The sequence below is a fragment of the Cinclus cinclus genome, chromosome 1 (genome assembly GCF_963662255.1).
Source record: "Cinclus cinclus chromosome 1, bCinCin1.1, whole genome shotgun sequence".
Taxonomy (NCBI): Eukaryota; Metazoa; Chordata; class Aves; order Passeriformes; family Cinclidae; genus Cinclus; species Cinclus cinclus.
In genome coordinates, this window is record NC_085046.1 from 120,313,003 (window position 1) to 120,339,963 (window position 26,961).

The following is a 26,961-nucleotide window of genomic DNA, read 5'->3' on the forward strand; positions in this document are numbered from 1 at the left end:
CTCTCTGGAAAACATTCCATTTTTTACAGAATAATTTAATATTCAGTGGTTCAGAAAGTACAAAATTGAACACAAGTGACTGCCTCATCATCAGCTGATACTGATATTTCACTATAACTCAGGACCGTAAACTTTTTCTATCCTAGTCAGCAAGTACTCTGAGCACCAGGTACTAGGTCATATTCCTTTCTCACTAATTTAGTAAATGTTGAATAGATCTGTTCAAAGTGAAGAGGATGAACTGGAGAGGTGTATATGCTGTTTCAGCAGAGATTACAGCCTGGTGGACCAGGGCATTCTCTGAAGCAAGATGCAGAGGAAGAAGTTAGTCTCCAGTATTAGCTACTGAGTAAAAAGCAGATTTTTGTTGGCAAGAGCCCTCACTAGTATTTTGTATCTTGCCCAAAGCAGTAAAAATACCTGAACATCTATGGGATAGGGTATGCTGTCCTTGGGATGAAGGAAGCATCAGAGTCCCAAAGCGACTGGAGGAGGAAACAGTCCATGTGGCTAAGATCAAAGTGCTTCTGAACATGTCCAGAAATTGAGATTTACATGGGCAATCCCCTGCTTTGAGAAGTTGTCTCTCTGTGCACTCTTAAGATATTTTGTGTTAGATCTGGGATACACAGAGATTTTTCTATTCTTAGTATGTCACCAAATTAGGTGACTTAGTTTGGCACTTAAACATTTGTGTGTTTAGATTATAGGTGCTTCTGTTTTCAGTTTGGCAGACAGATCATTTGTGTACATATATTCACATATATATAGATACATGCACAAATGTGTTTGGTTTGAATCCATTCACACACAAACACACAACATACATAACACTTCAGTAAAGTGTTTATATATAATGATTACATATATATATGAATAAGGAAAGTTCAGGTCCATTTTAAAAAGCCAGTACTGGTCCCTTCTTACAGATCTTGCAAAACTGCCATTTTGTCTTAATTCTTCAACTGAAAAAAAATATTAAGGACTTCTGTTTGTAGGAACTAAGGGTTTTTTGGTTAACTAAAATTTAAAAGAAAATAGCAAAACCAAAATCCTGAAAGCTATTACGTCTCTGGATTCTCACAAATGCTTGTTCACAGAAATGTTTTCTCGATATTTTTGAAATATATGCGGAAACTTTTTCTTCAGCTGCTGTGCAAACACAGCAGTTAGGAGAACAACTGATGTTAAGGGAAGGGACAGAAATCCTTAAGACACAGAAGTCTTACACTTACCCTTTGGGTGTCTGCAAAATCTGCTGCAAAATTCTCTATGTAATGTTGTGAAGGCCTTGACAGTGTCCTTCCTCCTTAATAAGCAGCTTACTTTTGTAAATATTCACAACAGGCCAATAGATCTGCTGGTATTTCAAAAGCAGTTTCCAAATTACTCCAAAGGTGATATTCAAGATAATTGTGACCAATTGGGATCACATTTTCAGAAGACATCAGAAAAATCTCATCCTTTCTGGTATATTTTAACTAAGTCAGTGCTATTAGCATTCTGACCACGGGTTGTTTTTTTTTATGAATTAGAAGAAACACTGAAATAGTAGCAACATATTTCTCAGTGCTGTGTTGATCCCATGCAACAAGTATTTCACAATAATAAGAGTAGTTATGTTGAAGGGAGCTGCATAAATTGACAGCCCAGCCTTGGGCTGGGTGACTTTTCTTTTGCAAGGAACTATTGCATTTCTGTGTCCATTTAATTGCTTACTCCTACCATGTATTGTACATGGGAGCTGTAGTCTATGCTTGCCAGATGTTTACCTACAGTATTTCTAGTGCATCTCGTAAACAATTCCCAACTTTACAAATTATCAGTGGGGGTGAATTTTCATTCACCAATAACCCCAGCAATACGACAGCTGGTGCCTTGATGAATAAAGTGTGTAAGAGCTGGTTGAAGTATAGTTACTGTGCTACACTGGATGGAAACTTCTTCCTTGACAAGAAAAAAGTTCTGCACCTTTTTTACTTTGTATCTTGTCTCCATATAGGAGAAGGTCAAGTTTGGCTTGCAATAAATAGTCAATTTATAAAAACAGAAGGCAAGAAAGTGCAGTTGAAGTAATTAAGTTACCACAGACAGATGTCACATTTGATTTTTTTACCCTATCCTATTTAAACATGTCTTCTTTGTTTTGAATCACATGTGAAGACCTCCTATCTTTAACCCTAAATAAATTTTAAAAATCTAATCTATTTCCAGCCATTTCAAATACAGTTAATTTGGGGTGGGGTAGGGAGTGAGAACAGGCAATTTTAAAATAGTGAATTAGATAACATTGGCTTTAGTATTATTGTCCTTAAATATTTTTAACAGTTACCAGTGATTTGGAAAAAAAGGAAATCTATGCTGCACATATAATCACAGACAAACATACATAAGCAGGTTTAAATTATCTGTTTTAATGCACAAATATATATTTAATATATTATAGTGAGAAGCATAAATGGTTTTATCCAGGGTAATTTTCTTTTCATTTGTTGTGTGTTGTTGGATAAAACTTCATAGGTATTCAGTCTCTCCTAGATCCTTGTAATCACAAATAAAGGAAATTTGAGCTTTAAATAAGTTATATTTTTATGCTAGCAACCACTTTGTTTAGCTTTCTTTCCTCCCATAAATTAATTATTGAGGTCTACTTAATTAAGAACAGATTAGAAACATTTTCATTGTTGCTTTTTAAATTTCCTTTGTACTGAAGTGCTATGGAGTTAAAACACCAAGCACAAAAGTGCACAGCCAACCATGACTAACTGCATAAAGCAAATAACAAGCTGTACGATCAAAAACAAAAGTCAGTGCTGCTCGTGTGGAATAATAGAAATCACACCACCAAAACACTTCATACACGTCTCATCTACCGATGTACACACTTGCTCAGCTCATATCACACCTCAGGAATGCAGTTACAAACAGCAAGGGACTGCAGGACAGGTAAATACCCAGAGGGGAAGCAGCATTTCCCTGTGCCTCATCTTGACAGTACCTCACGCCTTCGGCTTGGGATCACTGGCCATGAGTAGGGAAAGGCAGAGCAAGCAATACTCAGGACATGCTTCTCTCCCTGCAGCTCTTCTGGAGGTGTCCTTGGGGAGCTGTGCCAAATATACACGCTGAACACTATTGCACAGGGCAGATAACTTGCCATGTTTAAGCCAGAAGGCTGGTGAAAGATAGCCATTGTCCATTCTCACTGGTCACAGAACCATGGCCCCCCAGAGCACAAAAAAACACCATTCCATGTTGTATTCAGGGCTCTGACACAGTCCTTGTCTTTATTATCATTAAAAATTACCTCCCATCCTCTGCTCAGTTTTCTCAGGAGTTGCAAAGGCCATTCTTATTTGAGCAAAGAAAATAATAAATACCTGTTTACAGGATGAAACAGAGTGGGGCATGATGGATTTGACTGGGAGAGGATAAAAAGATTTTACCAAGTATATTTTTTTTTACTTAGTGTTTCAAAACAAGCAAACAAAAACCCAGCCCTCTGCCTATTAACTGGAAAACAAATGCAACTTAAAATCTTTGCTCAACTCTCACTGCAGGAAATGGGAAACCTTCTGCTGTTTCATGGGGAATTGGATCAGGCCAGAAAGATGAGAGCAATAACAAGCAGCCACCCACCAATAAAATGCATGTAGTAAAGCACTGTCAGAGCTTTGCATACACTTCAGGAAGGATTGGATTTCATTGTCACTTCAGGCCAAGGAGGAGGAGATTCCATATTCCTGCAGTCATTCATCCCAGCTACTTCTCTACTCCTAAGGTTCCTCTCTACTCTTATCCAAACACCCTTTAAAAATGCTGCTGATAACTACTAAATATTTTAAACTCTATGACCATGACTTCCATCAGAGGAAATTAAATGCCATCTTCATTATCTGTTGAATTCAATGAGGACACTAGCTGAAGGGTAAATTCAGCTCCACTGTGAATGGAAGGGGAATGCTGGGATGGCTGGGAACAGAAATCTGCATCCTGTTCTGCAGCTCTATGGCCCTGCTGCTGCTGTGTTTTGTATTTGTCAGAAGCAGCACATCTGTCCCTTTGGAGACCAGTGCTACATGTGTCAATGCAAGAACAGAAACTGCCAGAGTGTGCTGAGCTCTTGCCCGGGCAGTGTTCCACTGAAGACGATAACTCAGATGTAAGATTAACCATGTGTATTCCCATCCTTTGAGCCATATCAAATCTGCCTTCTGTCAGTGATGAGTTTTTTCCTAGGCAGGTTTTTAGTCTCCTGATCCCCTGGAGGTGTTGAAAAGATTTTTGAGAGGGTACCTAAGTGACCCATTTTTTCTCTTTAGCATAATTCCTGCTGATTAATGAGTTCTATTAGTTCAAAACAGGTAATAATTTGTGTTCTGAGTCTTTAAAATATTGAGAACACTGTCGTCTTCTAGATAGGCAAACTGGCTCTTCTAGTATGTATTCCTTATTCCTAAGGACCAGCTTGCATCTTAGGTCCACTTCTGTAAAACATGGCATTTGCTCATCTAAGACATAGGATGAGATGTGTGGTATGTGTGTGCAATGGGGAACTAAACTGTATTTGGTGCTTTGCAAACAGAAGTTGGACAAAATCTATACTTTAAAAAATGTATAATCTAAAAACTAAAAATAAATAAAAATAAATAAAAAATATTAACTGCTGTCAGAAAAACATACAACCCATTTAGAATTAATAGTTACATTCAAACACATTGATAGTCTTTCAGTGTCCATCACTATTTAGTTTTTAAACAAAACTAAATATAAAATCTGTTTGGTTCCACATATACTTAACTTAGAAAGCAAAAAAATTGAAAAAATATGAGGGTACTGGAGAAACAATATATTAGGTTTTAGATTATCAGACCTAATTCCTCCCCAGCAGATTTCAGATACTGATAGCTCAGGAACTAAGAGGAACAGCTGTGAACCAACAAGACTGAAGACTGGAGACAAGTCCAGTGGCTGCTGCCACATCATTGAGGCAAGAATTTTGCTCAAGTTCTTGGGAAGTTGCTAGCAATAATGGCAAACAAAAGAGCATTTCTTTATTGTGTGTGAATACTGCAGGATATTCTTTGAGAAAATAAATGCAGCAGGTGGAACAGACTGAAATCTCTTCACTGACACAGGAACTTTGTAGTTCCTTAGTGACACCAAAATGACACTTTTCAGGTGCAGTATCTTGATGAGTTCCATACAGAGGTCTTTGTGATGCTGTTGGTACCTGTAGGGAGCAGGAATTCTTTCTTCAGATTATTCCAGGAAAAGCTCTGTCAGCCTTCATTGGGGCCTCTGTGATGAAGCTTTTCACCTTGGCTTGGGAAGTGCTTTGAAACTGCCATCCATGTGCACTTGACATAAGGCTGCAGACTTTCTAACTTGTGATTACAACAATCATTAGTCAACCCTGCTTTTGGAAAATAGTTAGAACTTCTGTTACTACATGACTCTCCTCCCTCAGTCTGCTCCATGTTTCTAGTTTTGAGAAAAAGGAGTGAGCCCCCCAACTCAGTTACTTGCTTTGTTTTATGTCAGAATCAGAAGCAAGCATAGTTCTGACAAGCAAGATAATCTGAAATAAGAGTTTCACAGAGATACTCTTTCTCTACTGTTGCCTTGATTGGAGAGGCTCAATGAGCTCTCTTGGGCCTAGACAGCTGGTTCCACACATCTGGTTGCAATTTGATCATTGAGAGTGAGGTGAGCATCACTTTGCTGCACTCCACATGCACTGGAGCAAGCCTGGTGCTCAATGCAGAGTCCACCTGCAACAAAGCAACTGATCTAAAATTTACTGGGACAGGGAGCATGCCACAGAGGTTCTGTCAATGCTAGGGAGACCATAATGCCAGTCTCCTTCTCACATTCTCCCCAGTAAGCATAGCATCTCACCCTTAGGACAGAGGAATGGGATTGCCTCTTCCTTTTGTTCTTGCTCTCCATGAGACGGGACAGTAAAGCCATTTGTATCCTGCATTATGGCAGGGACAGCCAAAGCACAGGATGAGGCTATTTCTGAGCTCTTGGAGCTGTCTGATGAGCTGAAGGAACAGAATTTCTGCTCCAGCTGCCAATTAGGCAGGTAACATATCCCTGAGAAAGGTGGTGTGTAAGAGCTAATTATTTTTGTGTGCTGCTGCCTGAATAACTTGAGTCTGCCAGGTGCCAAATGCCTCTGGAAATCTGTGGGAACTGAAAGGCTCAGCTTGTTCCTGACTCTTTTAAGGAGTCAGACCCTAGAAAACATCAAACTTTTAGAACAAAGGCTCCTTATCTGCCAGGGTTGAGAGTGAATCATACCCATGAGAAACATGAAGTAGAAAAAAAGAACTCCAAGTGCAGGTTCTGTGAGAGCAGGATGCGTGCTCCCCTGAAAGCCCGTCCCAGAGGTGAATCAATGCCACTGTACCATTTCCTCACATTGCTGTTCCTCTGTTTTTCTGCATGAGTCACTGAGTTGTGATCTCTGGTTTTCGTGCTTCTACAATCTTGTGCAATGCTGTCACGGCTGTTATGCAGTTAAGCTTTATCTGTTGCATTAAATAAAATGATCTGTATTTTGGACATATAGATGACCTAAATACCAGCATGTCTGGTCTAACATAGTTTTTAGAAATTGGTGGCATGGGGACAGCTTGGTTGAAATCTGTCTCTAGTGTGGTAGCCTTTGTTAGTTTCTGATTGTTTTCCTTGTTTTTCTCTCAGTTGTCTAACTGTGAGTGATAAAGAAAGAGAAGACACTGTCATTGTACACATGAACTGATGTGGTTTTACTGCATTTGGCCACACACTTAAAAGAAATGTGCTGGTACAGAGCAGCCACAGGTCTTATCTCTGTTGCCACTCCTTTCACAAAAGAATGATCTTTACATCAACAGTTTCCACCCTTGGCTTGATAACGTTGCAGTCCTCCCTTTTGCTCTTGGTCTGAATGCAGAGATTAAAAACACTCAGTTGATGCAAACGGTGGGTTGATACAACACACAGAATGGGGTGTAGATGTGCTTCACACAACAGAGAGCAGAATTGAAGGGGAAAATGTTGCTTGGAGGCAAGACGCCTCTTTAATTGTTATGGCAAGGAAAATCAAATACCATATTTGTTTTTTCCCTGGAGTATATCGAAAATGATCATAACTAACATCTGTTCATGTTAAGCAAATACTCGTCAAGATTTAAACTTCTGTTTGCATACAACTCTGAGTAGTGCATCTTAAAGTCATACATATTCATATAGAATGAAGAATGCATAATGTCTGCATAAAAAGATAAGCTGTATGACTATATATGAAGACAACAACTACAATTCTCACAGCACTGTCATTGGTTAATTTTAAAATATTCAAGCATTATTTAAAAAACAGTAAGCTGAACTTAAAACTACACTACAAAAAATTGTATAACTAAACCAATGCTGACTTGTTTTCCTCAATAGTAATCAATTGTAAAGTTTCCTTTTTTTTTTTTTTTTATTTTTCCTAACACTTTTTAAAATTTGTTGTTATTTTAACCTCCAGTAACACGATCAGACTTCTGCCTCGGGGCAATTGAGTTATGCTCTGATCTCAAGTTCTAAGGGAAATGTTCAATTTTATTTTTTTTCCACAGTTGAATAAACAGTACCATGTATACTATCTCTTGTGTTAGAATAGTGTTGTCTTCACATAAGACTCAAATAATGGTATTAGTCATTCATTTCCTTGTACACATACACCCTATTGCGTGTTGACAGGTTTATAAGGATGCAGTGGCAGCCGTGGGTGCTGGGAAGCTCCTAGACGACAGCCTTTGAATCCTTGCAGTCCTGAGCAATGGTGCCTGAGTTAGTCTGTTTATTGTCTGCTTTCTCTCCCAGATGCTTGACTTGTCTGAAAGATTAATACATTAACAAGAGTGGTAAGGTCCAGGGTTGCACATCTTTGAGACATGTTTATTACCAGATGGCACATGAGATTCAAAGGTCACTGTGGAAGGTAACATTTTCAAGTGAAACAACAATATTTATGTTCAAATACTATGCTGATGAGATCATATGGAAAAATGTTTCTGATTAAATTAGTTTATAAATAGCCACAATATATCTAGTGAAAATTCCAAATGCCACTTTTAGTCTTACTTCTTTTATTCTATTACTTCCTAATTTATTTAGTAACACAAGGCTACTTTCTTACATAAACAAACTAGCAGCTGGAAAAAAAAATCATTACTGGATGGACAATCTCGCTTCCTTAAATAATTGAAAATCCAGTGTGAAACCTTGTTCTATTGTCTACTACTTAAAGCTAATATTCCATATCAGAGTTTTTAAGACCTGAAAGAATTTCAACTTTTAAATTCTCTGAGGTAAAACTCAGCTTGCAGTCATAATGACTTTTTGGCTGATAACTATGCTTATTTACAGGCAATATCATGTGCTACAACACATTTGAAAAAAATCATGTTATGCTACTTACACAAAATCCATACAATGTAAAGAAAATCCTTTTCTTTAGCATTTCCACAGGACTGACTGTCTCATAGCTAATTAGTAAACATCATCAGTAACACTAAACCTGAAATCGTGTTTATCCTCTCAAACTGTCACAAACTGTATGTAATTCCAGAGGAAATAGTTTTTCATAGGTTTAAAAGGGCAACTAAGCTCTTAATTAACATTTCTTATCTACAATGCCACACAGGCATTAAAATGCAGAGGATTTAAATGGTACTTACTTTTCATGTGATCCGTTCTCAACTTTCATAGCTCCTTCCACTGGATCCAGTCCTTGTTCTGAAAACTGTTTCAAGGCACTTAACGCTGCCTAAAGAAAAAGTGAGTTGTCAAAAAACTCACTGGCACAATTATATTAGCACCAAGTGAAGAAAGATGTATGTTCTTATATTCTAGATTCAATTAATTTCCTGTATATTTAAGCCTTTTAGGCTTCAGAGCCAAGAGAGAGAGTGCACAACAGCTCCATGATAAACAGCTGTGCTTGTGCATGGATTGAGGATATCTTCTTCTTGGGCATATGAGGGACTCCCAGCTGTGTCGATGCAAGCTTCATCACTATATGAAAAATAGGATATACTTTTAGGATTCTTGGCTTTCTTGCTGTACAGTCTCTCCAGCTTCCCCGCGTGCTTTCCTAGAGCCCACACTTCCCAGAGATCCTATGGAAAAACTTTTGAGTTGCAGATGGTTGCAGAAGGTGTGAGAAGTGGGAGGAGGTTCAGCAGGACACTACCAGCACTCCAAAGTTAGACCTGGAACAATGTTCCAGCCTGATGTCTTATACACAGGTAGTGAAATCTGCTAATCAAGGGGAGCTAATATAGGGTGATTAGGGAGATTTATCTAACATTTTCCTGTGCATTCTTCATTGAGCAACTTCTGCCTCATCTGTTATGAGCCTCCCTTCTTCTCTTCCCTCTATCTGCTATGGTAAAAAAAAAATAAATCTTTTTTTTGTAATTGATTCAGAAAAAGTGGATTATGAAACTCTCTGACACCACATGGCCAAATTTGAAAATAGAGCCAGCACAATAAAACAGCTGAGATCAGCTACCACCTCAAGCAGTGGAACTGACTGGAGGCCCCTAAGTGCTGTTCACGGTGAAGCAACAATTGCTGCTCTCTTCTTATTTGTTGGGACAGATAGAATCCATGTCTCTATCTTCCTTTCCCTTAGAGAGCAGGGACCCTGCCTGAAACAGGAGCTGCCATTATAATGAAGTACTAGATTTGCCTTTGTACTAATTCTTTGCCTGGATTCTCTCAACAACTCCTTCACTTGAAAGGTATGTTTATACAACTTAAATATTATTAGACAATGTGTATTTTGGTGAGATGAATAACAGCACAAAAGTTGCCAGGCTGCCCCAAAGTAGAAGACCACGTGTCCCATATTTTTCTACAGTAATGACTAGCTGCTAAAGCCTCAGAAGGAACTCACATCCATAATGCATGGAAGTAGAATCTTTCTAGTCCGTGAAATGTTATGGTTTGTGCCCTGACCAAAAAAAACCCAAAAAACAACAACAAACAAAAAAACCCGCTAAGCATTTATAAAATCTCTTGGTAAACCTCAGATTATCACTGCTACCTACAATTCACTCCACCTTTACCATGTGTCCTGATGCTCCTGTATGAGACCCCATTACTGGATCTTTCACTTTTATCACTCACTGAGTTCCCCAGAGAGAATTCTCTCTTTCCTCATTTCTTCTGTTTTTCTTGATGTTTTGATCTATTTCCATTCTTCATAACATTTCTTTCTCTACCACCTCATAATGTACCTTCACAAGTTCCACATGTGCATTCTCTACTATAAGGTCTAACCACCATCTGTCTTTCCATCCGTGGTCTTGACTGCACAGCAAAATCACTGCTCATCACAAATAATTCCCCCAGTGACAATGAGGGTTTTCAACTACTCTCCTCTTAACTTTTCTGTTGCAGTAACCCAACACATTTCATTATCCCAATTTATCTCTTCTCCTCTCACTGAGGTCCTTCTCATCGCAAGCACGACACATCATGTGAGGAAGGGGAGTGAGTTGAGCTCCTGTGCTTCCTTGTACTTTAATTGGTCATGGGTTAGCAACTGAGAGAAAGAATCCAATGGGTAGGGACTGGCACTCAAGAATCTCTTCTCACATCCATTTTTTCCTGATGCACATTAGCAAAACTATCCTTCCTTCTTATGCATGGTAAACCAAAGCACATTACAAGGTGGCACTGCAAGGAGAGAAGGAAGCTGAGAAATCTGCTCCTCCCACACAGTTAAACTGCTACCTCATATGTTTCTCAACTCACCTTGTTTGCTTTTTCATACCCACTCTTAGCTTCCTGGTCTGATGTGTGAATTGTAAACTTATTGTGGAAGAGCTTTGTGTTCAGGTTATTTGTTTGTACAGTGACTTGGACAAAAAGGCCCTGATCATAGTTTGTAAAGAGAGCCAAGTAAAGTTTCATTCAAGATTAAATCACAGATCGATTATATGATTTGCAAACCAATCTGGTGTCAATTAGGGGTAACTGAAATCCCAAAATTGTCAAGAGATTAATTAGACCAACACAAGCATCCAAATTCTAGAATTGCTGAGTAGCTCTGTTACTACCGTTTTATTCACAGAACTGACTACTTGAAAGGCATCCCAAATAAATTACAAAATTACAGAGCAGCCTTCAGGGTTGTTTTCTAGGAAAACTGATATGAAACTTCCTGGATGAATATTAGCCATTAGCTTAATAGAATCAGATCCAGAAAGCCCCTCCTCTTCTGACAGCAAGGGGAGAAGTACTACAATATAATATAATGAGCACTTTGCCTATATGCATGGATCATTGGGTGTCAGTGGGAGCATCTGGGTGTCAATAAAGTAAATATGGAACAATTAGAGAAAACACATAAAATGAAAATATTATTCAAGGGGTTCAATAATAAGTATGTTTAATACCAACACAATTTCTAAATCCTAATGCTTGTAAGATGGTGAAGTCTCATTTCGCCATCTCATCCTTCTTCAAGCCATGTGTTTCCCAAACTGAAATATGACATAAAAGATAAAATCTCAGACCTATTGCATTTGTGAAACCAGGTATCAGAGGGAGCAATCAGCAGGGAAGCAGTCCTGTGCCTGTATCCTTGATCTTCCAGCTACAAGCGTCAGGGTGTTTCTGTGAGCACTGTTGAAGTCTGCAATTTTCCCACTCCTAAATGCTCTCCCACCCAGGACTCCAGCAGCTCCCAGGGCTAAGCTTTTCTTCCCCAGATTCTCCTAACCTCCTACACCTCACAGTCCCTCTTTAACTTCCAGATTCCTAATGTGTTGCAGGTTAATATGAGGTCTGATTTTTTTTTTTTTTTTGATGGAACCATGTCTTACTCTCCACAAATTACCTGTGGGGGAAGCCTAATTATTTATATCCCAACATTTGCAACAAAATTTGAATTTTGGGAAAGTTTCTTTCCTTTTTAGAAAGTCCATTCATGGGATGTGGCTGAAGGGGAGTAGAGGAGTGGTAGGGAGAGCCTTGCAGCGTACTAAAAACTCCCCCTTTTCTTTCTCCCATAGCCTGCTTGTATTTGGAAGGATCAGCAAGCTAAGAGAAGCAGGTGAGTAAACAATACTTTGGATCTTAATAAATGTCTTTAATGTTTCTTCTCTCCCTATCATGCCCCTAGACAGACATGAAGATGCTGGATCCAGGAAGGAAGCTGGTAGCTTAGAGGCTGTGACCTGAATAGTCAGCAGAGAGACACAGAGCTCTAGTAATCCGCAGTGAAGAAGAGTTACAAGCAGACACCAGGATAATTTAGTCCATGATTCAATTCTATTAGTCCCAAGAGATTTACACCACTTGGCTTAAATATAACTTATGAATGGCAGATAACTTAGGTTAAATGAAAAGGAAAGAGAAGAATGGAACACTTCACAGTGAATCTGGCGAACAATTTCCTCTTTTAAAAGCTCAACACTTCCTTCCATTGATATTTTTCTTACAATAGAGCATCTGCACAGATACAGAGAATTTTTTCTCTCCCCCAGAAGATTTTACAACTATTTTGTGAGCGAAGCCCCATAGGTTACAGAACAGATGTCCTTACACATTTCTTGTATCACTTGTTTTCTGTGTAGCTACAACAGTGCCAAAAATACGATGCCAACAGGATGCACCGCACTGCTAGCTGTTTGTCTTGGCTGCCATTTCCATTATCAGTATCTGTGTGTATCAGGATGGGGATGGATGCTTCCAGTCATTTTTTTAGCTTTCCTCAAGTCAACTGGCAATTAGTAAATAGCACTGAAACTTGTAAATATTCTTCCTGTTTCTCACTCTGGGGATTAAGTGTCTTGTAATGACAATCTAGTAACATTAGATCATTCTCTAGCAAGAACAGCAGACAGGCACTCCACTAGCTCATATGCATTTAAGATCACATCCTCACGATAAAATTGTCATGTTTGTTTTAACACAGTATGTGGTTTGTGTTTTTCCTCTTAAATCTGTATTACATTTCAGCTTATTCTATAAAGATGAGAACTGTAAAAGTTTGTTGTTCTCTGTGGCCCTTCCAGTTGACTTTACCAAGGAGGCCTGAGACAATCCTAATAAACACACTGCTTCATACTGTTACTTCACTGGTGATATGCCTCCTAACATCAATTTTCTAAGTACATGGAAAAACATGTTCAGCTTGGCCTTAATCAGTGTTTTCTGAAGACATAAAATTACAGGCAGAAACTGCAAGACTGACTTGTCAGGGTCTAGAGATGGTCATGAAGGACAAGATTTTACTGTCTTTAGTCGCTGGGTTTTAGTTCAGGACCAAGTTTGCTGAGTCAAATGATTCATTGTGGTCATGTTTCTAGTAGTCACATGCCATATGCATCAACAAGTCTCTGTTGCTCAAGTTTAGGCTTGAGACCATGTCTCCAAACCAGGCTACCATCACAGACTCTAGTCCTAGATTTTAGCTTCAATCCAAAAGCCCAGACAACTGCAGAGCATGAGCAAAATGTATAGTATTTTCAAGCAAATCAATATTTGTTTTCTGAATCAAAACAAAAAATGTCCCCCTAATCAGTGAGGTTCTTTCCCTTGCCCAGACTACTGAGGCCTCAAAAGGCAATGTCAGCTGTGCAATAACATTGCAGCAAAGCTGTCTGCATCAGTAATGAGATGTACTTCATGAATTTTTAATATACGGATTTTAATTTCACATTTAAAGGCTCTTGGAAAAAACCCCAATAATATTACAGCTATAGAGGTGAGTTTGAAGGTTCAGAGCTTGAAAACTGAGCAGCTATTTAAATTTGTATGTATTCAAATTATTCTTGGTGATTGCTTTTGATTTCTCTAGATGAAGAAATTTTTGACTAAGCTTCCACCTGGCTTTAACTTGCCCACACTCAATACTTTATGCATAGAGAAATGCACAAAGAGAAGATATATTTGTTCCTGTAGACTTACATACATGCACAAGAAGTATCTAAAATTTGACTCCTTAATATACCTATTTAATTCTCTTGGATTTGTCCGGTTGGCCACATACAAGCTAAACAAAACCTAAGTGTTGCAAACAAATCCCTTTTTCCCACAGCTTCTGTGGTAAATTAATTTACTATATTGCAAGCAATAACTCCTACTAGGAGTTTTCATCGCTTTCTTTTCAATGTGCTGTTCTCTCCAGTTGATTAGATTTCAAGTGAGCCAATGTTAAAATCTGTTTGAATATTAAGTTCAGAAAGGCTTTTCACAGCACACAGTGTAAACCTTAATTAAATGACTTTAAGCTCTTTCCTCATATGGTTCATGATATGCATGAAAAACACAGGGTTATAATCTGATTAACTCATGTAGTTTACATGGAAATAGCATTTTCCAAACTGAATAATCTCTGCACAAAGCATAGTCACCTGATAGGCACCACACTTAAGGCTACCGATTGCACCTGTCAAGAGAAGGAGCTTGGAGGATAGGAGAAGTCCACTATTTTCAAACAAAGAATGATGATTCACAAATGTAGCTTAGAACAAGTCCCACGTAGTAGTTAATGATGCCCCCAGGCGACTCATGCAGCCAGAATTTAAATGACACACAATCCATGTACAGCCTGACCTTGCCAGCTTTCTGGGGGTAATCTTAAAGTAAGGATTAACTGTTCTTGAACAATTTTTCCATCATATTAAACAGAGCTTCTACCAACAACAGCATGCACACCACCTTCTTCCACCTGGTTTTGCTGGACATGTGTACTCATTCCTCCATGCCTCTTAATATGCTGAGAAGTGCATGAAAGTGGCATGAAAGACACTATTCAACATAGAACTTTATTTCCACAGGTTTTGGTCTTCAACCTAAATTCATCTACTTTATCTATTCAAGAGACTGCTTAACAGTAGATAGAGTCAATTGGGCATGGCTTATTTTCCATGTGAACCACACCACACTAGAAATCTGACTGCCATTCTTGGGACCAGGCAGTAATTCCAGGAGTAAGGAATGGTGAAGCATTCTCTTAAAGCCCTAGAAAGCACTAAATAATCATCTGGGGTGAGACAGTTCTACTGTTTTAGTGGTGATACAAAGCTTTCCAGTCACTAAGAGAGAAAAGCATGCTGAAATGAACCATTTTAAACATTAGTAAAAGGTATGCTTTTGTATGAAGAGGATTTAATAAATGATACTCAAAGTCTAACACATTTAAGTTAACAGAATACAAGAGATTAATCTAGTATGGAGAGGTTAGTCTAATTGCCAAGTTTAGGTTGTGTTCTTACTTGCAGGTAGGAATAAGAGAAGAAGGAATTACTAAAGGATCTATATGAGACTTGGACTGTACAGGAATGGTCATTTATCTGTGTCTTCTCAGACTCCTCCCACGCACATATTCCCAGTTGAAAGAGGCAATTTACTCAAGTGCTTCCAGGACTTTTGCCTTCATGACAACTTATGCAGGAAGCCAGTATAGTTGATGCTTCTTCATAAACATCTCAAAAGAGCTTTCAGGTTCAGTGCCAGTATCTACCGAGGTGTGTCTACATCCTCTAAAGGTGAACTGAGGTGTGAAAGTTGGGCCCCAGTACCAGCAGTTAAAATAAATCTTAAACAGTTACAACAGAATCAAGAGTTAAGTACATCCTCTATCAGATATAATCAGTATCTTTTCAGTGTACCTGCTATAGATTTTGTCTAGAATTCTGGATCTTTTAAAGTAAACTCATTTCTAAATTCAAGACTTCCAATTTTTCCTTCAGTTGCTGCAATTCCAAGAACAGATACAGAAAGAATCATGCATCATCACAGCTTGCTTATGAACAGGAAAGAAAATATTTAAAAACTAAATTTCCAAGTGTTTACACTACATATGCACAACAGAATTTCACTAGACGGCAATTAATCTTAAATTAACCTTGCTTCTAATTTTATATCCTTAGACAGAAACTACTTAAACACTAGCTTTCAGGAGGAGCTAGACATTTAAGTAATATAGTGTCTTTCAGTAACTATAGACATCCAAATAAGAGTACTTAGATGGCCAATTATTGTATTGGTAGGTAGAGGTTTAAATTATGCAACTCAGACAGCACTCGAGCATGATGGAGGAGCAGCAGACAAAAATTATAGGAAATTTTAAGAAAGACAGCTTAAAGTGCAAAACTGAAAAGAGCAGAATGCATATCCTCAGGTAAAATCCTGCACCAGCATTGAAAAATGGCCATGAATTACTCTCTCATCACTGATGGCTGGAAAATATCCTTGTCAGCTGTGTTCTCAGAATTATTTGGTTTATTTATTTATTTACTTACTTATAGGCATTTATCCACATCATTGAAGTAGATTTGCAAGTCTACTGCCATTAACCCTATATGTATTGCAGAAGATTTTGACCTCTTGATTTTAAATAAGTGGACTGAGATTCTTGACTGTGTAAGAGTTTACAGTGACTTCTAAAATATGCTACATTAGACAATCCTCTTCATTTATCTGACTTCCACAGTCCATCCTAGTTTTGACATCACTGCCACTGCCTTCGCTACATAGGTATCAATACATAAATGACTTGTGTTTTTCCCCATGAGGGAATGGGCCCTGACCCACATAGTAATGTAGATATAGCTAGAACTCTTTTAACAAAATTAATGAGTTATAAGCATTTATTCTGCTATTTAAGAGGTTTTCGTAGATAGTTAGAGGCGTCAAAAAATAGATATTAAAAGATTTTTATGAATTCCCAAATATCCACACCAAAATCAGTATACAAGAAGGTTCAAGCTATCAAGCATTACTCAATACTTGCATCAACATGGTTACTCTTTCACTTAGTAAACTGAACTTGCTAAACACACTCACTAGTGTTAAGGTACTTTTTGACTCTCCTTGCAAATATCCTCTTCTTCATGAGACAAAGTGTCACTAAGGAACAGAGGTAGCTTAATTAATGCTGTTTTGAAAGAGAAGGAAACCAAAGATAGAGAACATGAGCACAGAAAGGGCTGGGCCAAGGTCAGGCAATTAAAGTAAGAATCAGTTTTACTAGTTTACATTCATTTTGTCATAGGCCAAGATAGAAAGAGGGAGATCCTAAATAAAGGTATTTAATGATAGAAAATTTTAAAAGTCTGCACTGAAGCCATTTAATTCAAATGCCTCATTCCTATCACTATCACTCATCCAGTTGTCATCTTCCCAACAATGCAAAACATTTTCTATGACACAGTGGTGAAAAAGTCTCCCTTTTAGGAGAAGATGACTGGAGAGAGCATCTCACAACTTTTTTTTTTTTTTTTGCTGAGATGTTCTAAAGAGTACTTTCCCCCAATAATGTTTAACAAAACTACCTATTTTTTTTACTTTAAACTTGACATATTTTTATGTCTAAAGACCATACACTTTGCTTTAGAAATGGGAGCAATTTCCTAAATATCAGATTCCTTGGTTTTAGCAATTTTAAAATGAAAGAATGTTTGTTTTTTTACAGTGAGTCCATTACTTTAAATTTTAAGTGCTTGTCAGTCTAAGCATGACTAGAACCTTTGGTTTGAAGACAAAAGCAATAGATTACACTTAATGCAAAGCACTGGCCATTGGTTTCTTCAAGGAGCAAATTGTAGCTGGAACAATGGGGGAGTTTAGGGCTGTAGATTCTTGCATTACAACATCTGTAATGAAGCCCACGTACTAAATTGTATCCTATCTCTGCTTCTGTGAAACTCTACTCCTGTGGCCAGCACACTGGCATTCAGAGAAGGATACTTCCACCCTCAGAGCCCTAATGACCAATCCCCCTCTTCATTCTCCAAGTCTCATTTTACAAGTCTGCATGTATGTCCAACGAAGTACCAAATCTAGATTGACAGCTAAAAGCATTATATTTAGCATGTATGGTATGTAATTAGAAATTTGAGTGTTTTCAAAAGGAAAAAGGTTTTGATTCTGATCTTAGAGTATTCTTTCACTACATTAGCTGGTATTTTTTTCATAATTGAAGTTGATTTAAGCGCAAGCAGACCTAAGAGCTACAGGACAAACTTCTCATCTGAAGTAGTTTGTAATATAATTTTGTCTTTGCTAACTGTTGATGGCTTGTCCTCATCCCATTTTAACCTACAAGCATCAGCTCCCTTAATGGAAGTGTCTATAAAGATCTTCTCTAAAATATGCTTTTCCAGCACACTTAATGTCTTTTAATGTCTTTCCAATTAAATCCAGATGTGAAAAGCTCAAGGAACAGTTCTCAGGACTGAAAAAGATGACATAAATCTTGCAGCTGACAGAGATCCCACTGAGCTCAGTTGGGGAAATTCACAGAGGACTTCTTGTGGGCCAGAAAAGCTGCTGGGTATAAAGACAGATGTGTATACTCCTATTAAAAAAATTTAAATAAAAACTGACTCCTACCATGAGGTATCCACAATTATCAGGGACATTACTAACTCAATCCCTCCATGTGCTGAGCACATCCTGTGTGGTACAAATTTCCCTCATCTTTTCGGGAAGTTTATCAGAGTTGAAGAGGGTCACATCTGTTCGGGAAAGAGCCCCTCACCTTTCAGGATTGCACCTCTTAAACCAGCATAGGGGCTGATACTGGAAAACATCATCTGTCTTGATCTCTTACTCCTATCAACAGGGAGGTAACATACTCTGCAAAACCATACTGAATTTCTGTCCACTCTCCTTTATCTCTTCCATAATCAAGTTAGCATATTAAATTGTGGTTTTATTACGGAAGACTCCCCAAATGTGATATTAATTATAAATTCTTACCAGTCTGATGGGAAACTGGGCATTCTTAGTAGCTGACTACCTCTGCTGTGCAAGTGCTGTTTGTGCAGCTGTCAATTTGGGGTTTGTTTTGCTGTAACCACTTGTACACCCTTACTATTTTTGAATTTTATTTTAACAACAGTACATAATCTTATTTTCCAAACACAAACTGTGAATGTAGGCTCAGATCAAGGCACATCTTTCAGAGGGACAGGAAATATTCACACAGACAGTTTGCATTAAAGAATGTCTCTAGAAAATTGCCCAATCTTAACAGCTTTCCTGAACCAGTAGGAGGAGGGGGCCACTAGAATTTGCTTTCTACAGTGACCCCTTTGGAAGTTTCCTCCCAAATTTGCCCTAAACCAGGACAAATACTTTCATACATTCCTGCTACTTAGTTACTTTTGAAATTAGTAAATTATTCAGACAGATCAATTATTTTTAAAGAGCTTGTGAAACATCTGAAAAGAGGAAGAATGTTCCAGGATAGAAGAAAACCCCATTTCTAACTGAAGCTTTAGTTTGGGTACATATTCATTAGTGATGGGAACTTCGGTAGTGACATTCTGGATAGTATTACTTTCTTTGAATTTTTCTAATGTCCATACAAAGGTTTTGGCATGATTTTGTGCCATGAATGAGTGTACAGAAATATGAAACTAAATACCTGAATTAAAGGACTATCTTTTGTCCTCAACTACAAGTGATCCAATATTGGGATTTGAACAGTAGTGCAAACCTAATGCTGAAAGCAGCAGGCTCCTAAACACACACACAAACTCTCTTGAAGACAAAATTCCTCTGGTTGACAGCTTGCTTTACTTGTCACAATGACCAGAACTTTTCAGACTATCACTCCTTCAGGGTTGAAGGCTGGATCTGACTCCCACCAAAAACCACTACTTCATGACCATCACTAAGAAGACACAAGGAATACCCTTCCCTTGGAATGAGCCGCTGCTGCCATGAGGATCCCACTCTTGGCTAGCTCAGGGAATGAGCTCAAATCTTTTGCACTTTGCTGCCAGGGACCACCAGGCCAGCTCTGATTTATAGCTTTTTCTTTACAGTTTTATGATACAAGAATGTTCACTTGTAATTACAACAGCATTTTGTTGGCTCCCTGCCTTCACTTGGGTATGCGCAACACCATATCCTTCATTCCAGCCTTTTTTTATGTCAGGACTCCAAATTTGAGAAGAAGTACATCAGTATTACAAGGATGCTGCAGATCTTGCTGCTCCTTAAAGAGGAGGCTTGTACATATTAGCTCAGGGACACACATGAGCAGCTGGATCTGACATTCGACCATGAGTCTAGTGGAGAACTGGTTAAAATTCTTCCTCAGAAAAAAACTAAATTAAGAAGAAACTGTGTATGAGAATGTATGATTTCTGAGAAAAGGATTTTTAGGTCCAAGATAGACTCTTCAGTTAAAATATCGCAGACAAGTGCAAAATACAACCACTGCACTAATAACTGCTTGTTTTACCACATTCATATATTTGTTGATTTGTCTCTATGAGAAAAATTCAACAGTTTTCTAGTTTGTTTAAAAGTGAATGGAAATACTTGTACTTTCGATGTGTTTTGTGGGACAAAAGTTCTGTTTTATTCAAAAGAAGGTGACCCTGCCATTAAGCTGTTGTATCACCTTGGAGAAACACTTTTAGCTCAATATTTTTCAGACATACAGTTAGCTCCCGACTTTGAGACAATCAAGCAGTACATTTCCATCACTTGTGGCTTAAACTTGATTTTGTCATTTTCAGTAGAGGCATAACCTCCTTCAGGGAAAATTCCAGGTATTTTAGATACCATTTAATAGTTAACTGTCAAGCAATTTCCAGGTCTTTTACACAAAGAATACTTCTGTGCTAGCTTAATTTATAGAGCCATATATGTCCCATTTTAAGTGGATGTGATTAAGAAGAAACACTAAGCTTAGATTATTCTACTAAATGAGAAAAGTTTAAAGCCAATAAACTGTATCTAGGATTTTAGCTGGGAGATGAAATAAAAGGCACATTTGTTCCTGGTCACTGAATTTTTAACCTGGGTCTGTTGCTCCTGCTGTTAAGCTCCTATACATTCCTTACTAGCTTGTAGTGTCCAGCATTCCCAGCTCTCAGGGCTTGGAATTAGAGGTGAACTGCAAAATAAAACCAGTTATTTTTGAGAGCTAGTGTATGGATAGCATCACATATTCTGACAGAAGGAGGCAAGTGAAAAGGCTGATTTTTAAAAAGAGGTCTTCTACACATTTTTAAAAATTTAGATTAGATATATAAATTCCAACCTACCATTTGGGTCTGAGAATTCTGGCAGTATCTGAAAAATGGGAAGATGCTCCTGAATCTGGTGGATAAATGAAAGCTGTACATTGTCTAGCTCCTTAGTAAAGAAAAGGAGAAGTTGAGCCTTATGCTCTGACTCAAGTCTCTATCTCAGGTATGAGAATACTTTTCAAGCTTTTTTTTTTTTTTTTTTTTTTAATAGTAGAATATTTTGACCTGCATTTTTGCAATACAGGAGCTGTAGTATGACTTCACTGCTTCTCCTTTTACCTCAAAATCCTGTGAGGGTATTTGGGTATTTCCTCAAGGTGAAATAAAAAGCTAATCTGCCTTCAGTGGCTCATCATTCCAGTGATCAAGTTCAATGACACCATTGCAGAAGAGCCTCATAATACATATTTTCCCACTGCCTAGTGCTGCTATTTTACACACAAATTAAAGTATTTCTTAGCAAATGTGTCTTGAGGTGAAGGATTAGTCCTCACTTAAAATCAGTAGCAGCTACCTTCCTGTGCATTTTGTGAAGTGGCAGATGTATCTTTTATTGGATTATTTTATATTTTTCTACTGCTTACAGGTCTCCTTTTTAATGGAAAGAACAAATCTACCCTCAGATTCAGCTTCTGTTGCTGTTTGTTGTTGATTTAAGTAGGAACTGGCCTTGTTCATTTGGATTTGTATTAGTCATTAAATACTACTTCAGTCTGCTACTGCACAGATAGATAAAAAGAGTAGCAAGAAGCACCTTCAGTCATGTCCATGTTTGCTGTCCTGTGTGTTTTTCGGGTAAGAATGGTATACGTTGGGTACTGTGTACTTCAAAAAGTGCTTCAAGAGAGATAGCAGGAACCAGATTTCCTCAAGAACTTCTAAAGTTCAGGAACATCTCCAGCTAGTAGGTCACTAATGAAGATGAGACATTCCTTGTGTCTGATTAACTGAGTTCTGCACCTATGGACCTGCTGTTAATCCATTTACATTTACAGTCAAAAACATGGCTATATGTCCAGAAACTTTACCAAACAGCTGGGGTTTAGTCTGGAAGATCTGCTAACGGCTATTTTATCATTTCATCCGGCTATTTTATCATTTCATCCTAGCATCTATTATTAAAATTCATTAACCACAGCTGTCAAAGAGAGCCAACTCAAAATCTTGCTAGTTACAAAATAACCTGTCAGGATTAATAATAAAATTCAGGTGCTTACAAATTAGGCGCTGTACGGGTGAAGTTTTAAACAGCACATCCCTGGAATAAAATCAAAGGTCTAAAGTTAAGTACTCAGTTTTTCACTCAGCATTAAGATCAGAGACAGGTTTCTCTGAAGAATGAGCTGAGAAAGTGACTGTGGAGCTACCTGCAGGCAGTGAGGCACTCCAAGCCAAGAGATGAACTCCTGGTCCTCTCTGGAGTTCACCTGCAAAGCCAGGACCACAGGCAGAAGCCTGGCAGCTTGGTCAGCTGGGGTCTACAAATGTGCAGTCCTCTCCTGAAGACAAGTTGGCCCTTCAGCTCTCTGAGAGGCCTGAGCAGAGATCTCTGCTGTCATTGAGGAGGTGACCAGAAGAGAAGTGGGTGGAGGTGAGACTCTCCTTTTTTAACATGAGCACTATTATCCATAGTATGAGACATAAAGATTTTGGATTTTTGCTTTAGGTCAACAAACTACATGTCCTACCTCCTAGGGGACAATCTAACCTCCAGGATCAGTGATAGGGAAGATTCAGCTGTTGCAAAAAAATATATAAATCAGCATACATGGATCAAAGAAAGGGAAGAGTCTGACTCTACAGCCTGATCACAGCACTTACTAAGCTGTCCTGAGGCTCACCCCATGCTCCCTAGATAATTTCTGTTCTTTATCTAGTAGGTACTTTAGCAATAAGTTCAGAAGCGATGAAAGCAGGAATTGCAATCCAGTACTTCTGCTTTTGGGAGTCTTTAAAAGGTAGGATGAAATAATACTCCTTCCCATCCTTTCTCTGTGCAATCCTGAGTATTTTAAGGTTTTGTTATGTGAAGGCTCTGGTTTTCTGGGAAGGTAGATCAATAGCTGCACATTCATTTAGACAGTCTCCTGTGACATGCAATTATTAATACCTGAAGGCTGTGAGAAAAGTTCATGTTTCCTAAGTCTATGTTACTGTGTAAAGCATGGAAATCCTTAACAACTATCCAACCATAGCTAAGAAGAAAAGCCCTCAGGATGTTGTTTCATTTAACACTCTTCTGTATAAGGCATGTTAATGAATATATAGCTCTATCTTAATAAAAGATTTTATTAAGATAAATAATAATAATAATCCTTCACTATTCAAGCTCTCTTCATGCAAATGATCCGATAAGCCTGTACATGTATGTAAGCCCTTTGAGAGGGTTTCCAGGATCAGGAAACAAGCAATTTTACTGTGCCATCACAGAGTACAATTAAATTAGTTAAAACCAGCATATTCAAAATAAAAGCAAAAATGCTAATGTAAAGTAAATGACAGTAGAAAGTAAAACCTTATGTCCAGTCTGAGTTAGTTCTAAGAATTAAATTATTTTAGCTGTCACATAAACAACAAAATCAGAGCATGAAGGAAACACTAGAGTTCTAAGGCTGCTACTAGAAGCAGAGGAAATACATGCATAATGTTATGCATATTAGGCAGTAATATTCCTCAAGCACAAATAAGACCTAACTGAAGCCATGCTTGAGATAACTGTCATGCTATCAAGTTACAGTAAAGAGGAGATCAGACTTATTCTTTCCTTCACAATGAAATCAGTATAAACAAATCATATAATGTTTGGACACCAAACCCCTGAAACAAAGAAACCTAAAAAATCTGCTAAAACCACCCACAGACTCCCCGTGCTGGTCTGTGATTATACAACTGGAGAAGATCATCCAAACTGTGATGTAAACCAATGTCAGTCTGCAAAAGATAGTACTACAGTGGTTCTAACAAAAAATAAAGCAAGTCCCTGGAAGAGCCATCAGTAAGGAATACTTTCATACTTACCAACCATTTTCCCTGTAAATGAGGAAAACTTTTCTAAACTTTAGAGAAAAAACTTAATCCCTACACTAAGGATACACGAGACAGACTCTTTTGTGTGTTTTTGCTACACTGCAAAACATATTCAGCGGAACAAAAGTGAGCCTGGGACCAGCCATAAAGGAAAATACTTCTAAATGGACCCCACTGCTTTTTTGTATTTCAACCTGCTCTTTTATGAAAATCATTTTGTCCTCCTTATTTGTTATGTGTATAGATTCACTTTCATTTTTGGAAATACATATGCAAAACAGCATAAGTTTCTTCCTATGGACTACTCATCAAAAGAGAAGATTCAGTACTGAAAACCTTTCCATTCTATCAGTAAAAAAAACAAACAAACGTGCTTCTGTAGACCACATTTATAGCTCAGAACTGCAGTTTTGCTCCTTGCCTATCATCTGGAAGCAAACTGTTCTAGACCTGAAAACAACTCGTGCCTGTCTAGAAGAGATGTGAAAGGGTCCAGCTCTCTTTCTGTTGATATGGCTGAGAAAGTGTAAACCTCTGTGCACCCTTCAAGTGAGGCTTCAGGAGATTCAGGACACACAGTACTAAGGATGCTAAAGCACTGGACTAACCCAGCTGGGGTGTATGACATATCCATTTTTTGCCCTGTTTCTACTCAATTTAGATTCCACAAGGCTAAAAAAATGTTTTATTAAAACAAGGAGCTAATGATAAAATGCAAACCCATTTTCAAACATCCTAGCATTCTTTCTTTCTGACTATGTCATAGAGGAATTTGATATTCAAATGTATTTAGTAAAGAAACTCACTTCATTAGAACCAGCCACCCCTGTAAATTGGTTAATAATTTATATCTCCCTAACTTCATTCTTGTTCACTTGTTCCCAGTCTTCATCCCTATATTTCCCTAATTTCATTCTTGTTTCTAAGCCACAATTGACTGAACTGTAACTTGGTATCAAAAATGGGCATTAATCATACAAAAGAAAACAAAAGAAGGAATAATGAACTGACAAAGTTTGTTAGTCTTCTCCAGTAAGGGTGCAACAATTAGCAATACAGTGACTATCAATCATTCAAATGCTGCAAAAAAGTATCTGTATAAAGAGAAAAAATGAAAAATGGTAGCCGACAAAAATTCAACAATCTTGGAGAAAAAAATATCTAATAATTATTATACTTAACAGACTGTGAAAGAACACTTCATTAAGAAGATGGAAAAATATTTTGTACTAAAATTAAGAAACTCTCTTAAGAAAGTATGTTCTGCAGAAGTTACAAATAGTTTGCTCTTTCATATAGTCTTATATGCTTCTTAGATTGCTATATTGCTAACCTTCAATCTTTTTCAGGTCTTATTTACAATATCATGACTGATTGAGAGCTGTTCTACTGGTATCAGTGCTACCAGCAGCTGCACACTGAGTTACCAACACACTTGAAAATGAACATTGTTTTTGACGAAACATAAGAAAAAGGATTCTCTCTGTTCTTCACTATCACCAGCTCTCTCATGTTTTAACTATTGCAATGATTCCATCAAAGCTTATCATATATGAAGAGCTGAAGTCAAATAATTTCCACCAATATTTTTTATGATTTTCCATATGCAATTTTAACTTACAATATTTATACCTAAATAGAAATCATTATGAATTCTAAAGACAAAATTAAAAAGTCAAAAAAGGTATTTTTTGAGTTACATGTTCAATCAAATATAACTCTCACCCTTCACTGGAGTAGGGACAGGAAGAAGTCTTCAATAAATTTCAGAATCATTTGCTGATATTTTCTATATCAGAGTTACAAGTTGACAACATACACTGAATATTTTAATAAACAACATGCTTACTTGGCTAATAATTTCTAAAAAGAGCAAACCCCTCCTTATAACAGCTGCAGTGGCCCAGATGTCACAAAAGCAGAATGCCTTTGCTATGCAAGGGAGGGGCAGGCCTTCCCTTTGCACAGGCACGTGGAGGTTCCAGCCAGAACAGGCACATCCACGCCTGATGGGGTGAACATGAAATTAATGTTTTTGCTTCTGTACACATGGCAAAGGAACTTCAGATCTGGAAAACAGCAGTTCCAGCTTCATGCATCAGTTTCCCTGCTCCTCTGCTACAGTGCAACTGCCCAGTTTTTCTGATTTGGCAACAGAATCAAGATTTAGCCTTCAAAAATTGGTTCCATAGAGAATATGATGTGCACGTGCTAAATAACAACTCACCGAGTAACTCAACTCACTCAGAGCTGCTTGTTTCTGATCAACAGCAATGTTTGGCAGGCAGAGTTGCTACCCAGGCTGTTTGCACTGTGGGAAGGTAACATTTTCTACAGTGGTCTCTTCAAAGCTTTTAATACACTGTTAGACCAAAAGAGCAAACTACAAAAGCTCTGATTTCTCCTGGAAGGCAGCAAAGCTTCTTCCTTGTAAAGCACTGTACAAGGTCCTACTTGGTACTGCTAGAAACTCCAGCCCTCTGCTTTCTCTGGGAAGCAGCAGCAGACAGCATCTAGTCTCCTCCCAAGTTTATTAATCTCTCTGTCCCTAATTAACATTTTTTACCAATTCCCTCAGCAGCAAAACATCAGTCATTGTGCCCATTTCACTGCTGTGCTGATTCAATCTGCAGGTTACTTTGGCTGACAGCGCGGATCTTATCCCTGGACATTCAAAGAGCTAAACATGGTGTCTAAGGGGAATGGAAGAAGCAGGTTTCTGCCTCTAACATCCTGTAACTGGAAAAGGGTAAGCAGAGCATGAGGAGAAGCTTGAGATCAGACAGAATCTGTGATCCTCATCATGCAAATGAAGGACTTAGTCATGCAGTGTTCTGTTTGGAGAATGCTACCAGTAAGGAGTAACTTGACAGCT

The 26,961-nt window shown here is 38.1% G+C and overlaps 1 protein-coding gene across 2 annotated transcripts in view; it reads right to left on the reverse strand.

Moving 5' to 3' along the window:
• Positions 1-7,763: 7,763 nt before the first annotated feature.
• The window catches only part of STAU2 (staufen double-stranded RNA binding protein 2), a 149,951-nt gene continuing 130,753 nt past the window's right edge, over positions 7,764-26,961 (reverse strand). For both annotated transcript variants that reach the window (XM_062489605.1, XM_062489596.1), the window contains 2 exons: positions 8,721-8,809; positions 7,764-7,876 (listed from right to left, as the gene is read on the reverse strand). In XM_062489605.1, the coding sequence (XP_062345589.1) occupies positions 7,783-7,876; positions 8,721-8,809 (183 nt within the window). In that variant the 3' untranslated portion in view covers positions 7,764-7,782. The remainder of the gene's footprint in view (positions 7,877-8,720; positions 8,810-26,961) is intronic.